Below are 21,558 nucleotides of genomic sequence, written 5' to 3'. Positions count from 1 at the left end.
CGCGCTTGACGTCCGTAAGATGTGTCACATCTGGAGTGGGACGCAAATCGGACCCGGTGACAGGCAATTTTTTGCAAAACAGGGTGGTGGCCCACTTGTTTGGAAGATTATAACATTAGGATAAATTATATAGTATTTTATAAAATTTAATATGATTATAAACATATTTTTATTATTTAGAATATTATATGTACTCATCGATTTTAATATTTAACAACGAGTCAAGTTTTTTAGTTTCATCACATTTTTTTGTTAAATTAATTAAAATATTCTTTTATATTATAAATTAAAATTTTACATATTTTTATGAATTAATATTTTGTATGAAAATTTTATTTTAATCACATAAATATTTATATATTTTCTCAAATATATATTGCTTAAATATATAAATGTATTTTATTTTAATCACATAAATATTTATATATTTTCTCAAATATATATATTGCTTAAATATATAAATGTATATTTTTTAAATTCAGCAAAGGGAAATACACATCTCACCATCTATAGATAATTATTTTTCTACTTGAGAGGTATTTGTAATTTTTTAAATAATGAGATGATATTTATAGTTATGCAAAATGTCATGAAAGGTAACTGTAATTTATACATAAATTTATAGATGATACATTCAATCTAAATATATTAAAAACTTACATAATTATATATCTAAGTTTTTATAAGTTATTAAAATTTATAACCTCATAATAATTTATGAGTGATTAATTTAACAATTAAATAGCGCTCCGTCACTCATATGGGTCCACTATAAAAAATATTGTATATTGCCATTTGAATATAACAAAACAAAAAGTAGCAGACGACTTTCGTCGTGGTGGTCTTTTATTGTTTTTTCTTATTTTCTTTTTGTGTATTACGGAAAGATAAATAAAAAATAATTTAAGACAGTCGTTTAAAAGCCACACAAATTATATCCGTTTGAAGCAAAAAATTAAGATTTTCTGATTATTTGAACTGTATTAATGAGTAATTTATTAAATACTTTTACAAGTGATTTATAGCTCTAAAAGTATATTATTTATTGTGTTGGTGATTAAAATCCGAACCACTTAATTTATTTTTTATATAAAAAAATTATAAATTTAATATGCAAGTTTCATTGCTTTGCTCGTTTAGTTTTCTTGGGCGATCTCTCCAATTGAGATAAAGGGTTTTTAATTCCTTTCTTGAAAATATTCGTCATAATAAATATACCTCGTAAGTGCATCACAAATAAAGAAATAAAGAAATCGCACGGTTTGATTGAAAATTACATTTTATAATTGGGATCTTAAATCAATAACTGAAGTATATGTCATATTATTTTTTTATTTTTAAGGGTGTAACAGAAATTTTTACATGCAAATTATACAATAAATATGTACACCCTACCATACTATAGAACTCATAGTATCACTATAAATACTCATATTATTTTTAAACCAACTTCACTATATATTGACAAGACAACTCATTACCTCCTCTTTCTAACAACATTAGACTTGAGAAACAGTTGTATGCCAAAACTATTTTTGCCGTGAAATCCCTTACTCAATCTCTGACCACATAAGTAACAAAGAAAGAGATATTTGTCTGAAAGAAGGGGGACCTCTCATTCAATGAGCATTTCAGTCTAATGAAAAAAAAAAAAAAAGGAAAAAATTATCACTGTCGTGGAATACTAGACTTGTATTTTTATGTAGAAACTAAGGTGTTGACTTCATCTTTATGGTCAAGCAAGCAGGAGCAGAGGGAAGGGAATTGAATGGGCATGCTCAATCTTTTTCTCCCCTCCACCGAGGGATTCCAATGCTGGGTGTATTATTGGATTTTGGAAGTTTTTTCCTTGATAATGCTCCTCAACACCTTCATCCTCTGTTTACCAGAAATTTGAGCGTCTTATAAATCTCATGGCATTGTATTTATAGCAAAATGTATTTTCAAAAAAATCGTGACCTTATAGGACAACAATTCACATCAAAGAGCACTAATTCTATTGCAACATGCTGTCTACGACAAAACAATATGAAATTTTTGAATAGACAATATCACACATAAATTTTTAAATTTTTTGGATCATAATTTAATAAATGAATCATACATCTAACTGTATTTATATAAATAATTACTGCAACATTTTCCTTTTGTCAAGGCAGACAAAATCTATGGGCCGAGCCCAAGAAGAGTTACTGGGCTAGACCGTTTGAAGAAGAAGAGAAAGGGTAAAGAAGGTGAGGAACGACAGATATTTCAAAATGAACTAATTAAACGTACCATTACAATATTCAATACGTAATATATTAATATTATTAAATAGATGAATTAGTATGTAATTATTAAAAGTAAATTAAAGAATAGAATTGGAAGCGGAGAAAAGGTAATAAAATAATTGGATTGGACACGTATCAGTGTGCGCCGGGAATTCGCGCCAAGTGCCATGATGTTCAGTAGTTACACTGCTCCTCACTCGCATCTCTCTCTATCTCTTGTCTACTTCTGATTCTGACTCGGTCTGAGAAATCGCTGTGTTTTGTATTGTGTGCATGTGAACTCTGAGAGTAAATGGAGAGGATGTGGGAGATGGCGGGGAACCTGGGGGAGGCGCGCCAGCTGGTGGTGCCCATAACGGTGTTTGTGGCGGTTCTTTGCCTCTGTTTGGTGATAGGACACATGCTCGAAGAGAATCGATGGGTTAATGAATCCATCACCGCGCTTTTCATCGTAATATATATACTTTTTGTTCATCTGTTGCCTTCCCGTCGACGTTTCTTTTTGTGTATTGGATATGCTCTTGTTTTGTGCTTTCCGTTTGTCTGGTGATATGTTCGGAGGTTGCATTTATCTGAAGGAAATACTAAAATGAGAGGGTTTTATTGCTTTAGAATGACCTAGCTTTGGGCTTCATGTTTTGGACTGTTTGGTTTTGTTATGTTTTTCTCGCTAAAATCATCCAAGGTATGGAGTTTTTTACCTGAAGAAACCTAGAGCGGAGGGACAGTTGGAGTTTGAATAGAACGGTTATCCTAACATATGAAAAAGGGAAAGGATTGGCAAATTGTACATGTTTGATAGTTAATGAGTGTCATTGTTAATTGATTGTTGAAGACTTACGGGTTTAGATCGTTTGGATTGCCTAGCTGGGATTGGTACAAGTAGTCTAAACAAAATATGTTTACTAATTACTGCCTTTTGCAAATTCCATGGACAATTGTTTTGAGATTGTAATAAGATTTGCACTCAGTTTTTCGTTGATTTTAGTACTTGTTTTGGGGTATTAGTTGTTTAACAAAGTTTTCCTTTGTCCTCATTGCCCAACCTAAAATCCTGGTTTCCTCTACGCGATATACCATTGTTTTTTCATGTACAAGTTTGCTATAAGTTGAGATTGGCTGTGGATTATTATGCCATTCAAAGGGTTCTGCCTGTTTCCATAAACATTTATGTCTCTTTCTCTGGATGTTATGATGCTTCAATTGTTGGACTTGGTTTAATAGATAAATTTTTAAGTCCAATGCTTGATAAACTCATGTTTTGATGAATAAGGGATGTGTGACTGGGACGATAATTCTGTTGATAAGCAAGGGGAAAAGTTCACACATATTGAGGTTCGATGAAGAGATCTTCTTCATTTATCTCCTGCCACCAATCATTTTTAATGCAGGGTGAGTTATTAGCTTCTTAGGATACCTTTGTTTCCAATGCTACTTCACCAGTTTCATATTATCATATCTTTGGAATTTCTCTACAGATTCCAGGTCAAGAAGAAGCAGTTCTTCCATAACTTCTTAACAATAATGCTGTTTGGAGTAATAGGAGTTTTTATTTCATCAGTTATTATTACAGCTGGTAATTTTTCATGCATGTCCACTTACACTTTGGTTTCGATCATGTAAAATGCTTTTCTTTGAGGATGTGCTGATATGTCCTTGAGAATTTCTGACGAACTGTTTGCATATTGCTGTTTCTATAGGCAGCTGGTTGCTGTTTCCGAGGTTGAATTTTATTGGTCTGACTCCCCGTGATTATCTGGGTTTGTTCATAAAGACCTTGACTGACTTGATTTTCTGCAAATTGTCATGGTGTACCACTTAAACTAACCTTAATTCTTACTTGTCCGAACAAGGTATCGGAACAATTTTCTCTTCTACAGATACTGTATGCACCCTGCAGGTTGGTTAATGCTGCTACATGACACGCATGGTTTTACTTCAAGTAACCAGACCTTTGTGTGCTCATGGGATGACATATGGAATCTTCATTTAGGTTCTGCATCAAGAGGAGACCCCCTTGCTATACAGCCTAGTTTTTGGGGAAGGCGTAGTGAATGATGCCACATCAGTTGTTCTATTTAATGCAATTCAAAAGCTTGATGTCAACAGAATAGATGTGTGGACTGCAGTCCGAGTTATTTTGGATTTCCTATACTTGTTCTCCACAAGCACTGCTCTGGGTGTTGCTGTGAGTTCCAGATTTTAGTACCTTGAATGCTTGATTGAGAAATGCATTAGCTTGATTTTTGGTTCTCTCTTAATTTTTTGGGTTTTTTAGTTTGTAGTTTGTTATATCTCATGATGCTCATGTATACCTCTAGAACATGATCTAACATCATGTGCTGCTGTACTTTGGCTTCCCATTTCTCTTTGTTCGATGCACAGAAAGAGAGCTAATTTTCTTTTATTCGTTCAGGCTGGGCTTTTGACTTCCTATGTTCTCAAGGGATTGTACTTTGGGAGGTAAAATTTTTATTGATCTGTGTCTTTTCGATTAGCAGACAGAGTGAGAAAACTTTGGTATATGACGTGGAGTTGGATGGGTGCTTTGATTGCGATATTCTTATGGACCATGTATCTGCTCGTGCCAACAGGCATTCATCTGTTCGTGAACTTGCTGTTATGGTTCTTATGGCATATCTTTCCTACATGTTGGCTGAGGTAATGGAAAAGAAAAGAATTAGTACAGCCACCTCTTACCTCAATTGTATAGTTCATATGTTTTTACATATTTATCCTCCATACCCAAGCAGTTCTATTTCGCAGTTCAGATATAGATCCTTGGTATCTGTTTCATCTCCAACTCTGACTTACAGTTTTACACATGATGGAGAAAACTAGTATTTCTTATTTCCCCAGGTCTTCACTGCATCATATTACATCAGCTTTCTCTAGTTTCTTAGATTATTTTGGTTCAGCATTTTTTGTATGGCTCTCTTCCTTTAAAATCTTCCTTGTTATCTCTTCCATGTAAAGACAAGGTGTTATACTGATGCTTTCTTTCAAGCTCCTTCTTGTTTGAGATACATTAATGTAATAAAAGAGACGTGTGAAGCTTGAAACCTTGTTTTGTATCCTTACAGCTGTTCAAGCTAAGTGGGATTCTGACGGTCTTCTTTTGTGGGATTTTCATGTCACATTATGCTTGGCATAATGTAACTGACAGTTCAAGAGTAACCACCCGGTATGTATACTTTTCCAATATCTTGTGCCAGCTGAAATTCCAGTAATAGCTTGAGAAGGGTCTTCTGCCTCATTCAACCTTAGTTTACAGGAAGTCATACCCACTGTTCTTAGTTCTTACAACACATGTAGTGATATAAAAAAATGCAAATATTTATCTGTATTCAACAAGTATCAAAATTATAGGCTCCATGGAGCAGCTGGAAAATACTATAGAATCTTCATTAGCGATCTGTATGGTGGGACTACAGTTCTACATTTTTGTTTTGCAGGCATGTGTTTGCAATGATGTCCTTTATTGCTGAAACATTTATATTTTTATATGTGGGAATGGATGCCCTTGATACTCAGAAATGGAGAATGAGCAAGTTGAGGTAAGAACTATCCTTCAAGAGGAAGATTTAGTTAGCTCCGGGCAAGGTTAAATCTTTTTTATGGTCCATTCTGTGCCATTCCTTGGCTAGTTGCTATGCTACTGAAACCATTCAGTCATGCCCCTCCCAATAATTTGTTGTCAAATTTCATTAAGAAGTTAAATAAATTCTATGGTGCTTTATCTGCACATGGATAGGTTATCCTTTTCTTTGAATGTCTGTGGGTATGATTGGCTTGATCGGTTGTCTGCATGTGACAAACTCTTCAGTTTCTTGTTGTCCAAAGTGAACCAGTCATCAATACTTCATATATGGATCATTCTCGGAAGCACTCCAGAAATGATAAGAGTTTTCTGTTTACGGAATTGCATCTCATAACTTTTGTCACTATTGGCTTTGTAATGTCTTTGTGAAACCGGAATTACCTTCATCCTCTATGTTGTGAAACTGGAATGTCCTTCATACATAGATCATTCTCGGAAGCACTCCAGAAATGATACAAGTTTTCTGTTTACGGAATTGCATCTCATAACTTGTCACTATTGGCTTTGTGATGCTTGTTGTGAAATTGGAATTTTCTTTATCCTCTAGGTTCCTGGAAAATTATGTCTTCCTATTTGAACTGAAATTTTCCTTTCTACTAAATATCCTTACAGTGCTTGGGACTCGGTTGGTGTGTATAGTACTGTTATGTTCCTTATAATGCTTGGACGTGCTGCTTTTGTGTTTCCTCTCTCGGCTTTGTCAAATTGTATGAACCGATCATCATCAAGATCATCGTCAATAACATTGAAGCACCAGGTTAGCACATCTCGAAAATTTATTCTAAGGGGACCTGTGACCTCCCCTTGCTGAAACTGGTCAGGACTCCCTTGTGGTTTTGACTCAGAAGCCTTGTTGACTTGCCCTGCTCAAGTGCACTCATAAGAAATATATTGGCAAGATAAGATTATCTAACAGATAAACCATGAGGATTAATTAGTTTGTTGGACCTAATACTGATTTCAATCAAAGTGCATGGAGAAGCAATGAAATGAATAGCGTGACAGGTGAAGATGCGATTGTTAACCTGCACCAGGGGCCAACTTTAACACTTCTTGTATAGATTTGCTTCTTGTACTATATCCTTGTCTGATCTCTTAATTCCATGCGAAATGTTAATAATATGTGCTGAGTTTTTTTTCACTAGGTTATAATTTGGTGGGCTGGGCTGATGAGAGGAGCAGTCTCCATTGCTCTGGCATTCAAACAGGTAAACCTGTGCTGGATCTGGGTGGTGTTCTTCAACGAGTATAGCTTGTTGCGAAGTAATTTTATATACTTTGTCTGCATGCTAATTTTTTACCATTGCAGTTTACGCATTATGGTGTGCCACTGGATCCGGTGAATGCTACAATGGTTACAACAACAGTAATCGTTGTGCTTTTTAGCACAATAGTGAGTGGAGTCTTAGTTATGTGGGATTCCAATTCACAATAAAGGTCTGTTATTTTAGTATATCTGACGGCTGCCCGAATTGCAGGTCTTTGGTTTCTTGACAAAGCCGCTGGTAAACTATCTACTCCCTCCTGGTCATGCTAACAACATAGACCACGCCCGGAGTATTACCAAGGAGGATATGATGCTTCCTCTCCTCTCCTTTGAGGAATCAGCAGCAACTAATCTTCTGCGAGCAAAAGATGGTTTGTCAATGCTAATTGAAAGGCCTGTGTACACTATCCACTCCTTCTGGCGGAGATTTGATGATGCCTATATGAGACCAATATTTGGTGGTCCACAAAGGGATCAGACATCATCATAGGCGATATACAAGCATGGAAGAATCTAATAGAAAGGGAGCATCAGAAATCTGTGGGCTCCTCCAGTGAAATGGTGACACTATTAGAAGGCATCTAATATCCAAAATACTTGAGGAGGGCAGTGGAAGCTTAAATTACCAACGTGATCAACTGGTTTGCAATTTTCATTCGGTGGCTGTGGCTGTGGCTGGTTGGTACTTTAATGGATTATATGGAATAGAGGATCTTGGTCCGTCTTTGGCCAACAATGGGCTTTTCATGCTAAATATTTGTACTAGTACAAGGCGCTCTGTACTAAGGATCGATGAAGTAATTTGAGATGCTAAGTTGAATCTTTTCTGTATAACTACTTTCTCTTGCATACTGGGCCCTCTTTCAGCCATGTATGAAAGCTCCCGGCTGTGCTGTCGATTGTAAAACAGTCCCTCTCGACCGATATCTGGCGGGAATTAATTTGGGACACTAAGCTGGACGAGCCTTCTTGATTGTCTACTTTTTCTGGGTTTCTGTAAATGATAGTTTTAACTAACTCCTACCTAATCGCATCACGGTTAAAAATAAATCAGAAAGATATAGGCTTATAGCTGTGAGATCGCCTCTTGTTTAGTTTCGCTTTTATTATCAAAAAATTGATATTTTTAAGTGAACTTCTATTCTTGTGCGTGAGTTTTAGGTAATGAAAGTATGTTTGGATCAATATGTTTTACGTTGTTTTACTTTTCTTTATGAAAAGATGTCATAAAATAAACATATATTTGCCTTGAGATGTTCTACAATAGTTGTTTTTGTATTTGTATTAATATATTTTTTAATATCTTTTTGGTACGAAAAGACAAAATAGAATAAAAATATACTCGTACTGAGATGTCTTCTAATTTCTTTTGGAATATAGCGGGAAAATGCTCAAATTGAAGCGTCTTGTGATAATTTGTTAATAATATTTTTCACCCATAAAAGGACTTGCTAGAATGAATTTTCTACATAAATCCCACAAAAGAAAAGCAAACATAACATGACCATCGGGAATGCACACAAACAAGGTACCCTCGGACTACCTGTTTTCTCTGTACTCAGCCACAGGGAACCGATGTCTGTGCCCTATGGCACACACTCCCGCTCTACTAGCTTAACTTTTTAGTAGTGTAGAAGAATACCAGTGATTTGTTTAGAGGAATTTTCCCCAGAGAGTTTCTAAACTTGAAAATATCACGAGAGTCGTGTAGGCAGCTAAATTCATATACAGCAATAAAGCAGCACATCAGCATGGATAACATGCTGTTTTGTGGATACACTGACCTAAGGTCGATAATCATTCATTTTACAGAACCGGCATAGCAGCGTATAATCTTCTTTTACATCTGTTGTCCTACGGTCAGGATATTTACAGCACCTGGAAATGCAATAGATAGATGTTTCCACACTAAAGAATGAAAAACCTTGGATTATACCTAGCCCACAATTAAACTTGAGTTTCCAGTGCTAGCAACAGCCGTAAACCTAAACACTTGAAAGTAGAAGCCACTTGAACCTTCTTTTCAGGAAGCACTCGACATGGCATCAGAACACAAATAAGTTAGCATTAACATCATATATCTGCAGAAGACCACCAGCATACCATCAGAGTTGCAACTGAATTTCATAAAGAACAAATTTTAAAGCCATAGTTCTTCCCAATAATCCATCAAATCAAAGAACCCAATCCTTTTTAACAAGAAATAACCAGGATAGGACAACAAACAAAAGGGAAGGGAGAGGCCAAAAGATGTGAAATCACAGACAGGACAGCAGCAAGAATTAGCCAAGGAATTTTGAATAGACAGCAAAATCTTCAGGCAAATTCTCCAGTATCGCAATCTTTTGGTGGTTAGAAAATTAACTCAGAGGAACCAGTTACAAGGATGGCAAGAGTAATTAATACCTTTCCTTACCAGTCAGTGTGCTATCACGATTTCTTATATAAATGACGCCGTGCCAACATCTCGGGTATCCCTAATGCTGAAATGCTTTCACACCCAAGAAGCTCTTGTAATTTAGCATCACAGACTATGGCTGCTGGGTTCAAAGGATCCTAAGAACAGCAGAACATGGTAAGACATATTGAAGAAAACTACTTCTTGCCCAAGTACAACAAAGAAGATGGTGAACATCATTATGCATGGGTAAGTCCACAAAAATAACTCAGTGCCGACTGCCAAATTTATCTTCGGGAAGGTATTTCAAGAAAGAGCTAAAGGTGAAGGCTGTTCTAAGGTGCCCCTCAAATTAACAATTATTAAATAAGTTTCTGTCACCTGAAAAATTGTAGCATAAAGCAGAAAAAACAAATAAACAAATCATACCTCAAGTTGATTAACCTTTATGTACTCCCACATCTGCCTTAATACTTCTGCTTGTGACATCTCCCGCTCCTCAGTTCCAAAAAAACTGGCAAGTGCTTCAGATATTAACACAATTGGAACAGGGTCATCACCTTTACTATCAGATCCCGCAACATCGACCTTCACCGCAGCGACCTTCAGTCTCTTAGCATTTTCAGCTGTCTGCTCTGCAAAAATACAATATGACATTGCAAATATATCATAAGCATCAAAGTCCCAACAAGGTACACGACCAATCTCAACGGACGGATCCATACTTGTAGGCTCAAGCGGGAGTATATGTTTAGCTAGCAATTTATTCATCTTGAACATATCAGTACAGTCCGTCTCAAATACCAAGCGGAGCTCATCATTGCAAATTATCTTCCTTTTATTGTTCGGATCTTGAAGGTTGTTTTTCCTTATATAAGCCCACAATTGCTTCACAATCTGCAAAGTACACTAGTTTTAGGAAGAATGTACAAATATTGTTCTAGATGAAACACAAAGAATAAACAATAGAGTAGGTTCCTGAACCTCAGTCCTTGGCAAGGTGGGCTGGCCCACGATGGTTTGAAGCTCGGGAGAAACACCACACAATTTGTTTAGGCCTCCAGGGCCACCTCTTCTTTTCTTCGCAGTTGGAACACTGTAAAAGCATTGCACACAGATCACATCAAGCCAACGAGCTCTAGTAAGTTTGATAAGCACACCATACTGATTTGAAAACAATGCCTAGAACAAGGCTAATGCTCATTTAATGCCCGTGGTGGAGCTACTGTTGGATGATTCATTGCATGAAATGTTGAACGACATTGGAGGGTTGAAAATAAATAAAAAATTCAAAGCTACTAATCTTGTCAGAATACTTCCTCCTCCCCAACAACAAACACACAAGTAATGTCATGCCATTCCCTTTCTCTGCTGTTCAATTCGGTCAACATACTGAACAACCGGAATTCGATAATACAACGGAATTTGTGTGCTTTGGCAAACAAAAGCAACCATCTACACCAACATCCCACATAGTTTTACTCGAAATGATAACATTACGACACACTTAAAAAACCAAAAAGCTTAATTTTGTGAATTCTACGCATTGATCATGACTGGGTCACCTAGAGAATAACTGAAGCCAGAAACAAAGAAAGTAACTAGGAAGCAAATCTAGGAAACAGCAACGGAAATGGAAAATGGAAAACCTGTTTGGTGGCCAGAAGTTGAGGACAGTTCCCAATACGCAAAGAAAACCCAAAATTTCCTCACCAACCAAACGACCCTTCACAAAGCTCTCTTTGTTTTCCAAAAGGAGAAAAAAAAAAGCAAAAAGAAATCATTTAAGAAATTAGAAACCCACCTCTCTTTCGCAGAAACACTGGCGGTGGTGACACTAGGGTTCTTCACTGCGACCGGCGGCGCCGGCGGTGGCTGCGACAACTGTGGCTGGGATGGTGGCGGCGGGTGGAAGCTGTAACCCTCTGCTGTATGATGTGCAGTGAAATTCGGAGGCAGATGTGGCGAAGGAACGGGGTGAAAATTGGGGGTTTGATTGAGGGCAAAATTTCCCTGGTGATGGTGGTGGGACATGAAATTCTGGTGCTGGGCCTGGAGGCGGAGGAAATGCTGGATCTGGCTGCGAATGAAGTCGACTCTGTGGCTTAAGTTAACACCCAATTTCGACTCGAGCTGCTGAACGACGCCGTTTAAGGAGGTGAAGGCGTTGGTGTCGCGGAGGAGAGCCTCCAGCGCCTCCGCTATTTGCTGCTCCGTCACCACCAGCCCCGCTGGCGGTGCTGCTGCCCCCCCTCTCTCACTCATTAATTTACCAATTTGCCACTCCACTCCTACTATCGCAAAATTTACCCCTTTCTTTCCTCTCTCTCTTTCTCTCTCTACCCTCCCGCTGCTGTTTCTCTCTCTCTGCTCTATTCGTCTCTATCTCTCTCTTATATAATCCTAAAATGACTATATTGCCCCTTCACCTAGGGGTTTGGGTAACAAGCGTGGGTTTGCAGTAGTTTGCGAAAGCCAATCAACAGTCGCCACGTTTGCGTGAGTGAACTGTTTTCTTTGGTGTTGCATCTCTTGCGAATTCACTTATTCTGTAAAAGTCAATAGGGTTAAATACACTTGGAACCTTAATTATGACTTAGTGTTGCATAAATATTTTTTAACTATAAAACGTAACAAAATAGTCCGTATCGTTGCTGTTAGTCCCTTGAAAATAATGCTACCATTACATCTAATAATAAAATTATTAATACAAAATATAATTCATCCTCATGTAATATAATAAATGAGTAAAAATACCCTCTTATTAAAAAAAAATTGTAAATTATTTTCTGTATTTCAAAAAATGAAGTAAATTATCCTCTTATCAATGAGTTAGATATGAGAGTAATTTGTTTCATTTTTCAAAATACAATAAGTAATTTGCTATTTTATTTTTCACATGATTTTTGCTCATTTCTCATATGTAAATTGCATATTTTTCAAAAATATATATAAAAAAATAGCAAATTACTTCATGTGTTTTGAAAAATGAAACAATGTTTATATAGAGAAGAATTTGCTTCATTTTTAAAAAGTACAGAGGAGTAATATGCTAAAAGAAATCACATGAAATTTTTTACTCATTTTATATTGCATTTAAACCATTATTAATGTGTTCATTGCACATAAATAAAATGTGTTGAGTCATCCACCATGTTATTATCCACTTCAAAACACAGTAATTATAATTTTGATCTTTTCTGTTGAAAGAATAAATCATCCAATTAAAAGCATTAATTATTAATTAGTTATTTAGAATGTTTAATTCATTATTTGTATATCATGAATGGGTAATTAGTTAATTATTATATAAATGGCTAATTGCATGTTTAATTTTAAAGTGAAGCATGGTGACCTTCATCTAATGGATCCAATAATTAATAATATTGATGGGTTTATTTTCTAACACAAAAGGTCAAAATTATTAGAACAATTAGACTTTGACGTGGACCAAAATATGTGTAGTGAATATATTGACAATTTCATCATCAAAAGGCAATAATATTTGCACAAGATATATAAAAATTTGAATTTGAATATAAAATAAAAATATTTTTAAAATGGAAAAATGATTTTCTTTTTTAAGTATTATTTGACCTCAAAATAATTTAATTTGAATCACTAGCTAAGTTATTAAAAAAAAAATAATCTAATGATATTTTTTAAGACCGTCTTTATATACATGTCAAAAGATAATTATGGTCAGAAATTAAGTACTATAGGAATAGAGTAATTATTGTTCAATAGAGAAAAATGTTATTTCATAATATGATGAGAAAAAATGAACATATAACAAATAGCATCTCCCTCGATTATAATTTTGAAATAATCATGATTTCTAAACGTATTTGACAATCTTGCCAAGACAGTCATCGCCGACGCCCCTTGCCCAGTCGCCGAAATTCCGAAACTCGCCGAAGCTGTCGTCGCAGGCATTGATGTAATTAATGAACGTGCGTGAATTCTTCTTCGCCTGAACGAAGTCTCCGGCGGAGACGCTCTCCACCCCCTTCTTCAACATCTCCACGGCCTTCTTGTACGCCTCCTCGCACAGGAGAAGGGCCTTCTTAGCGCAATCGTCGGTCGGGGGATCCTTTAACCGCTTCGCCACTGCGGTCGCCGAGAACTGCTCCACCTGTTTTACGGCAGCGGTCATTTGCTCGGTAAGATACTGGCAGTCCTTGGCCTGCTCTTCCTTTGGGACGATGCTGTGCAGGAACCTGAAATGGTCCTTGAATCCCTCCAAGTAGGAGGATAGGTCGGTTGCGGAGGCGGCGGAGAGGACGACGGAGAGAGAGATAAGCAATGCGGCGAGGCGGGTGGTGAAGAAAGCCATGATTGTTTCTTCTTCCCTTTGACCAATGACAGGGGATTTTGGTTCAAAGAGGAAGAAAAATGAGAGGGAGATGGAAAATCAAAGGGATTGTGGGGGAATTTATATTGATTTTGCATGCGGTTTCGATTTTTTTTTTTTACTTGAATTCAAATATCATAAATATAATATATTTTATTCTTTAATTAGTTAATTTTTTAAATTATATATTAATTATATTATATTTATCATGTGATTGATTCATATCTGATTAGACTATTTACTATAAAATTTTTCGGAATTTGGTTGGCCATGCATGAACGTTGAGTTTCCTAAAATTAGATTATCTATCAAGAATTTGATTTTTTCTTCTTCCTATATATGGCTTTGGGAATTAGTTAATGAAGTACAAAAAATACTAGTTAGCATAAATTGTATTTTTTTCAAAAATAAATAAATAAAAAATAAATGATTTACTTTAAATATAAAATTAAGTAAGTAATAAATGATATAAAATGGAGTGATTAATTTACAAGAGCATACTGAATATAAAAATGAATTTAAATTAATTTTAGAAAAGTACAAAAAATTGGATATTTTCACAAAGATAAACAATGCTACACTTATCTAAACTGCTACTGAAACTGGGCTTTTTTCTCTCCTGGGTTAGGCCCATATTAAAAAGCATACTAAAATCCGTATCAGCCCTACAACAGCCCAAGTCAAACTGGGCCCACTTTAGCCCATCAAGCTCCAAACGAGCCCATGGCCCATCAAATCTGAACTCTTATAATCAAAATAACTAAATAAATGAATTCATTTTTCAAGGATATTCATAAGCTTGATTAAAGGTAAGATGTGGAAATATATATATATATATATTTTATCTGAGAGATGTGCCTTTTTCTTTAATTTTAACATTGACTAACACCCTCTTCCACACTATTATGCAGTTAAATATAGCACAACCCCGAAAATTCTAATTCAGATTGGCACTTATTAAACTTGAACTAATTATACAATAAATGTAACATATTTATCTTGTTATGTGTGTATAATTCAAAAAAAGTGACTAACTAATTATATGGCAAATGTATTACATTTACTATGAAATTGATACACAATTTGGTCGGACCAAATTTTTTATAAGATTTTTTCCCACACGCACCCAATGTTTTATGCATTGAGTGTACAAATGATTGACACATAACCCTTAATTTTAGAAAATAGAATATTTATCAGCCATCCACATATCTATTGCATTGTATATAGAAGGAAACATTTACAAAACCCATTCACAAGACTAGAATTTCTCAAGAAACAGTAAAAGACCCGAAATAGCTTGCCAAGATTTCGGTCCCATTTATACTCTGAAAAAATCAAGAAATATCCATACTAAAGTAATTATTACCTCTTAGACCTTCACTCTCAAAATTTTGCTCAATATTTGCCTATTTTCACATATATATGTTATGGGATCACCACAAACCAATACTTACTCCTGTAAATGTGATTGATGATCATCTCCCCTTTATCCAAACTCATCATTCCATTTCCACTCCATCATCTCATCATTTTTCACCACCTAAACAAGCTGTCTTTCTCCCCATTTGCACCTTCTACCAGGTGCACGCACTGTTCTTTCCAGAACACATTCATGATTAAAAGTTGTAAATTTGTTAGTTAAGACAGCCCCCCTCAACTTCCTCTTTTTTCTTTTTTTTCTGGTATGGAAATCATCATTAACTAATCCCATCAATTCTCTAACATTCAAGCCATCTAATTCCCCATTCGTTCTTGTGTTCAATTATGCTGCATGATGAACCTTTTTGACAGTTTTGTCTAGAGGGGACACGTCTGTCGTTTCCTTTATTCTTTTTCTAAGTTCATTGATTTCTTGCAAAGCAGAAGATTGTGTGTGTGTGTGTGTGTGTGTATATATGTTTGATGAGGTGTGTTTTGTTTTGGATATAGATAGAGATAATTAGATGGGATCTGATGGGAATAAAGAAGAAAAGAATGATTCAGACAGTGCGACAAACAGCGCTGCTGCGAAGGACGACGCGACGCCTGATTTAGAGGGAAGTGTGAGCAGACAGCCTAGTGAAGCTAATTCTTGTTACACAACCGAGGATGAAGTAGAAGAAGTGCAGGTTCAGTTAGGGCCGAAACGGACCATCAAAGAACATCTTGAGACAGACAAGGTTTTCATGTTCATTCATCGATCGATCTTAGATTAAACTAATACGATTCTTGCATGGATTTTCAATGTTCAGATATATAATATGGTTTCATTTCAGGATGATGAGAGCTTGAGGAGGTGGAAAGAACAACTCTTAGGAAGTGTGGATGCTGATGCCGTTCAAGGTACGTATAACTTTTTCAGCGTACGTATTTCGTTTTTTCCTGTACAAGACAGGCATACCTTAAACATACATGAAATGTTTCGTTTAGAATCGATTTGGTCAAATTCAAGCAATAATAAGTCATTTACTTTTGTAGAAAACTAGGCTAAATTTCGTTCTAATTAGATCAACCAATGTTATATAATTGAGAATTGCGGGATAATTTGCAGAGGATCAAGAACCAGATGTAAAAATACTGAACCTGACAATCCTGTCTCCGGGGAGATCTGACATCGAGCTTCCAATTCCGGAGGGTGGAAACCCAAAAGGGTTGTGGTTTACGCTCAAGGAAGGAAGCCGTTATCGCTTGCGATTCTCCTTCAAGGTCAGCAACGACATCGTTTGTGGCCTCAAGTACACTAATACTGTCTGGAAGGCTGGACTCAAAGGTATATGTACATGTGTTAATACTTTCTTTCCTTCTAGTCATATTAGAATTCAATATTCTGACGCGTTAAATTAATATTGTGATTTTGATTTATTAATGTGTAGTAGTGTTTGTTAACATGTAACAGTGGACAGCGCAAAAGAAATGCTGGGGACCTTTAGCCCTCAGGTGGAGCCATATGTACATGAAATGGCCGAAGAGACGACTCCATCGGGAATGTTTGCTAGAGGATCATATTCCGCAAAATCAAAGGTTGAACATACATTAATTTCCCGTCAGAGTTTCCTCCGTCTCTCTAACGAACTAATAATAATAAAAAAAAAATTTAATTGAATCAAGTTTAGTCCCATCATGTATTTGTTATCTGACTAGTTACTCTATTTATACAGTATACCAATCAAATAACAAATATAATATATTTATCGCATGACTGACTTAGATCTGACTTGATTCAGTTTATTGACGATGACAACAAATGCTACCTAGAGATCAACTACACTTTTGATATCCAGAAGGAATGGGCCACCCAGTAGTCTGATAAATCTCCCAATTTATGGTCATGCACTTTTGCAAGAGGAAGGATTTCGAGAAGCCCGGCCCACAACCACTACTCAAGTACTCATCCTTAACATTTTTGGTCTACTATATATGTATATTTTTCCTTTGGTATTACTTGAATTTTTATTAATGTTTGCGAGTGTGTTCTCTTCATTAGTTGTTGTTCTAGTTAATTATCCAAAAAATAAAAAAAAGAAAAAAAATACAATTATAACGTGGCGAGAAATCTATTATTTATGTATTCACTCAGCTACAATTAATTTTTATTTCCGCCCCATTCTTGCCACTCAATTTTAATTAGTCCCAAGTTTCTTTTTCTCTGTTTTCTATCTGCAAAAGTATGGGGACTAATCGGGTCAAAAATTTGATGGGTCAGTAATTCAATAAAATTCGTCCTAATTCGTCTCCTAAGATGCCGGTGCGGAATAATAATGGGCGGACACTGAGCAGACATTCGTTGGCGGTATTGCCCGCGGTCGGTGGCGGGTTGCTGAAAAGGAATGAATGACACTTTACATTATTTGGATTTATTTTCTTTGGTTCCAGAAAAAAATAACAACTTCATTATAATATAGAAAAATGGGTGGCGTGGGGGCGTGCAGTCCATTCCAGAATACAAAACTATTGTCATCCTTCAACCAGGTCCGCGGGAGTAATGCACCAAAATCTAATTATTTATGGGGGTCATCAATTGTCAAATAACCTATTGTCAAAGTCGCTACTCTAAAATTAGTTATGGGTATTCTGTCAAAATAATTAATTCTGGTTTTTGTTAGTAAGGCAGTATTCACACGCAAATCTTGCCCTATCCTACACATTAAACCACATAGTCTTAGTTGGCTATGAATGGGTCTTTTTATTAGTGGCTGGAGCCCTTAAAACTAAGGGTGAAAATATTTTGCTTCCCTAAAATATGTTTATAGCCGTATTCATCTCTTCAAGTATGAAAATTAGCCCAAAAAAAAAAATCCTTAAAATGTGAAAAGTAATCAAATTTGGGCTTAATTGCATTTAAGAGATAGTCATAAAATAAGGACCATAAATATAGAATGGCAACTAATATCCTAAAATTAAAAATTTCAATTTTGAAAAGTGGTTGAAAATACCTCCAATAAAGGAGGGGAGGGGGGGACGACGCTTCATGCCCCTCCTCCCAGCACCACTAGGCGACGACAGTTGCTTGGGGTCGTCGCCCCCCTTTGCAGATAGGTTATAGGTGTTGCCTTTGCCTCTTTTTTGGGAGGCGCCAGCAAGAGAGCAGATTGGGGGGTTAGTTTTTTTATTTAAATTTATATTTTATAAAATAATAATTTTATTTTTTAGATATATAATTATCTAAATAATAATAATTTTATGTATTTATTTTTTTAATGACGATTATATTTTTAAGTTGATTTTTTGAAGCTAATGTATTGAGTTATATATTATTTTAATTTATAGTACATTTTAAATCGTGTAAGATGATTTATTATATGCATGTGAATACACCATGTCATGAAGCTAGTATAAAATATAAATTCGAAGCTTGTTTTTATGCAATTTGACCTTATTTTTATATAAGTGCTTATGCGGCATATAAGAGATTAAAAAAAATATCTAAATAGCTTTCCTCCCAATTTAAAAAACTCTATATTTGTCCACCTCAACAAATTCCGACCACCTTTTAAAATTTGGTGGGCGGAGTCCTATAATTGTCGAAAAAATTAATTGGTACCCCTATATCTACAACCCTTATTTTGCCACTAACCATGTATACAGGGCAGGAAAATGCAGTTAAGCCTAAATCTTGAGTAACATTAATGAGGGTGTTTGGCTAAGCGTATATAAAAGATTTTATAAGTTCATACATTTTGTAATATATTTTTAGAATTTGTAAGATGTTGAATTTTATTTATGAATGAGTTCATGAAGTGTAGGGATAAAATAAAATTATGGAGCTAATAAGATGTTAGTAATGACAAATTTTTAATTAATTCAAAGGGATTTCTTAATATATTAGAAATAAGTTGACAAGTCCTTACTTTTTCTAGAATAGCTTATGAAATCTTTCTTAAAGAGTCTATCAAACATTTTGTAGCATTTTATAAGCTCCTAAACATCTTAATGTGTTTCATAAAGCTTATAAGCTCACCCAAATACCCTCTTATTTTAAATAGATTTGTTATAATAATTCAAACTATGTTTTAGGGGAATCATTGTAATAAACATATTTTAATGGGTATAAATTAATAAGAAAAAATTCATCATAAATATGATTAAATGCATACTTCAGATGTGAAAATGTATTTAACAATAAAATTAATTTTCTTTAATATATATAATGTTCAAATATTATTTTTTTCATTATAAGTCTAAATCAATTTTATATTTTTGTGATTTATAAAGGTTTTTTCTATCACAAATTAGAGTTATATTTGGGTTGTTGAGATATTAATATAACCAGTATTAAATATGATGCATTCAAAAAATGCACGAGTTCAATAGATAGGGACTATTATTTGAAACTTGGGCCGAACCGTATCCGGATCTTGAAGGGGGAATTTGCAAAAAATGCGTTAGCACTCCGACACCTAATATTGAATTTGAGATGAAATAAAGCAAACTGTAAGTGAATTTAATTAAGAATCGATATTTGGTTAATAAATTTGGTGAAAAGTATAAGAACACGTGATGATATACTTAGATTGAGTTTAAGAGATAGTTCAGAGAGTAAGAGAGGTGTTTAGATAGTGAGAGGGGTGTCCCCCACCTAAAGGGACCAAGGCTATATTTATAGGAGAGTGCCCCCATCAGTTAGAGCTCTATCTCACTCCCTAGATATTCGTGGAGATTGGTTGGAATGGTTAGGATAAGGAATAGGTCGTCCTTATTCACAGTTAGATTGACGTTAGTAGGAGTTCTCTTTGTCCGGAGAAATTTCTCATCTGCAAGGAGTCCTAGCCGCCAGGGGAGTCCTCCTTGCTACAGCTGATATGGTCCAAGTGGATGCTGATGTGTCACGTGGAAGAGTGGGTTGCCATGTGTGTGAGCCTTTTGAACCAAATACTTTGTCGGGCTTCAACCATGGTCCAAATCGGGGATGTCCTTGGTTTCATCCCTTCTTCCTGGGTTTCTTGCACTGTTTGGGCCAGCCTAATTAAACTATGGGCTGGGACATCTTTAATCTCTTAGGGACGTCATAGGCGTGACATGTCCTGGGCCTTCTGGAGGGTGCCATAAGCTTTTTGTTTCTTTCTTCTTTTATGAGCCGCTAGGGCCTTTCTGTGCCAGTTTATGTTTATGCACATCAAAATAAATAGTACAGTTTGAATATTTTTTTTTTTTGAATGTAGTAGTACAATTTGGAACTGTTTGCTGGTCATAATTTGGTAACATAAATCTTTTTGGTTTTATTGAAGTTCATTTTTTTCAAGTATTATCTGTAATGTACCAACTCATAGAAATTAATATCCCGATAATTAGGACCAAAGACCAGTAACTATTTTGATATTATAGCGGCAGTTTTTCTTATATTACATGGATTATGTAAATTTCGACATAAATTAGTAGTGGAGTAATTTATTCATTTGAAATATCATAATAATTGCTTATATTTTTTCCAAATTAGTATTGTGGTTTCTATGAAATAATCGTTATTATGATAAAAAGAAATAATTTTAATTCAAATCAAAATTTGGTAAAATTAAACTAATCAACTAATAAGTGGGATATATCTATTGAATGATGGAATATTATATTTGAATTATAAATCAATTATATAACAAATATAATTGATTGTGTTGTGAGCCTATCCAGACGGATCTGAGTAAAACAAGCCGGTAAACTAACTCTTCATTTGTACAAAAATTCAAGTTGGCAAAGAGAAGCAGCCCCACAAGGATCTCTATTGTTGCTCGGCCTGTATTCATAAAAACGACATCGACTTCCCCCACCTATCTTAAAGTGTAATTATGTAACATATTCTCATTAAAAAACGTACAACTTATTATTGGTTTACGCAATTCTATGCTTTATAATTTGTTTCTTGGTGAAACTAAAATACCAAATATACCCTCAACGTCGTCAAAACTCTTCTTTTTCTTTATGTTTTCATTTTCAATTTTCTATTTTAAGTGGAAAATATGCATTTTGTATACATTTGTATGAAGACGAGAATATATTTGAATTAATTAATAAAATTATATTTTATATTTGACTGCGACGTCAAATCCATGTATTGCTACTGAGAATACATATATATAAACAAATTTTCTCTATAATGATTGCTCAAAAGAACTAAATGAAGATGAAAACATAAATAGGTCCGACGGAAATTTTCATTGATAGTATAGCGTCGATTTTTTCGTAATTTATATT

The 21,558-nt window shown here is 35.1% G+C and overlaps 3 protein-coding genes across 4 annotated transcripts; 2 read left to right on the top strand and 1 right to left on the bottom strand.

Annotated features, from left to right (window-relative positions):
* Nucleotides 1-2,411: 2,411 nt before the first annotated feature.
* Nucleotides 2,412-7,975, top strand: NHX3 (Na+/H+ (sodium hydrogen) exchanger 3). The gene is made up of 14 exons (XM_011097185.3): nt 2,412-2,724; nt 3,547-3,665; nt 3,752-3,849; nt 3,974-4,033; nt 4,127-4,173; nt 4,267-4,461; nt 4,690-4,736; nt 4,868-4,934; nt 5,357-5,457; nt 5,729-5,830; nt 6,487-6,631; nt 7,020-7,082; nt 7,184-7,267; nt 7,353-7,975. The coding sequence occupies exons 1-14, from the start codon at nt 2,566-2,568 to the stop codon at nt 7,629-7,631; spliced, it is 1,566 nt and encodes a 521-aa protein (XP_011095487.2). The 5' UTR covers nt 2,412-2,565; the 3' UTR covers nt 7,632-7,975.
* Nucleotides 7,976-8,847: 872 nt separating this feature from the next.
* LOC105174926 (uncharacterized) lies at nt 8,848-11,920 on the bottom strand. Of its 2 annotated transcripts, none has more exons than XM_011097184.3 (6): nt 11,344-11,920; nt 10,524-10,635; nt 10,265-10,436; nt 9,969-10,174; nt 9,548-9,697; nt 8,848-9,222 (listed from the first exon to the last, which is right to left on the bottom strand). In XM_011097184.3, the coding sequence occupies exons 1-5, from the start codon at nt 11,802-11,804 to the stop codon at nt 9,572-9,574; spliced, it is 1,077 nt and encodes a 358-aa protein (XP_011095486.1). In that variant the 5' UTR covers nt 11,805-11,920; the 3' UTR covers nt 8,848-9,222; nt 9,548-9,571. The 2 variants fall into 2 exon arrangements, with proteins under 2 accessions (XP_011095486.1, XP_011095484.1); XM_011097182.3 differs by having other exon boundaries at nt 9,558-9,697.
* Nucleotides 11,921-15,369: 3,449 nt separating this feature from the next.
* LOC105174923 (rho GDP-dissociation inhibitor 1) lies at nt 15,370-17,493 on the top strand. The gene is made up of 6 exons (XM_011097178.3): nt 15,370-15,477; nt 15,826-16,055; nt 16,152-16,218; nt 16,427-16,645; nt 16,772-16,896; nt 17,100-17,493. Exons 2-6 carry the CDS (start codon nt 15,840-15,842, stop codon nt 17,175-17,177), a joined length of 705 nt encoding a protein of 234 aa, XP_011095480.1. The 5' UTR covers nt 15,370-15,477; nt 15,826-15,839; the 3' UTR covers nt 17,178-17,493.
* Nucleotides 17,494-21,558: the final 4,065 nt, after the last annotated feature.

The sequence above is a fragment of the Sesamum indicum genome, linkage group LG12, assembly GCF_026168435.1.
Source record: "Sesamum indicum cultivar Baizhima isolate 11 linkage group LG12, ASM2616843v1, whole genome shotgun sequence".
Taxonomy (NCBI): Eukaryota; Viridiplantae; Streptophyta; class Magnoliopsida; order Lamiales; family Pedaliaceae; genus Sesamum; species Sesamum indicum.
This window is presented reverse-complemented; position numbering and strand designations above follow the sequence as displayed.

What these genes read in the sequence shown, in the direction of transcription:
- NHX3 (XM_011097185.3), top strand. Translation starts at nt 2,566, where the DNA reads ATGGAGAGGATGTGGGAGATGGCGGGGAACCTGGGGGAGGCGCGCCAG. An exon ending in CCATCACCGCGCTTTTCATC is followed by an intron (nt 2,725 to 3,546) that starts GTAATATATATA and finishes TTGATGAATAAG; the next exon opens with GGATGTGTGACTGGGACGAT. An exon ending in TTTCCTACATGTTGGCTGAG is followed by an intron (nt 4,935 to 5,356) that starts GTAATGGAAAAG and finishes GTATCCTTACAG; the next exon opens with CTGTTCAAGCTAAGTGGGAT.
- LOC105174926 (XM_011097184.3), bottom strand. Translation starts at nt 11,804, where the DNA reads ATGAGTGAGAGAGGGGGGGCAGCAGCACCGCCAGCGGGGCTGGTGGTG. An exon ending in AGTGTTTCTGCGAAAGAGAG is followed by an intron (nt 10,636 to 11,343) that starts GTGGGTTTCTAA and finishes ATGCTTTTACAG; the next exon opens with TGTTCCAACTGCGAAGAAAA. An exon ending in TAAAGGTTAATCAACTTGAG is followed by an intron (nt 9,698 to 9,968) that starts GTATGATTTGTT and finishes TGCTGTTCTTAG; the next exon opens with GATCCTTTGAACCCAGCAGC.
- LOC105174923 (XM_011097178.3), top strand. Translation starts at nt 15,840, where the DNA reads ATGGGATCTGATGGGAATAAAGAAGAAAAGAATGATTCAGACAGTGCG. An exon ending in GGATGCTGATGCCGTTCAAG is followed by an intron (nt 16,219 to 16,426) that starts GTACGTATAACT and finishes GATAATTTGCAG; the next exon opens with AGGATCAAGAACCAGATGTA. An exon ending in CTGGAAGGCTGGACTCAAAG is followed by an intron (nt 16,646 to 16,771) that starts GTATATGTACAT and finishes AACATGTAACAG; the next exon opens with TGGACAGCGCAAAAGAAATG.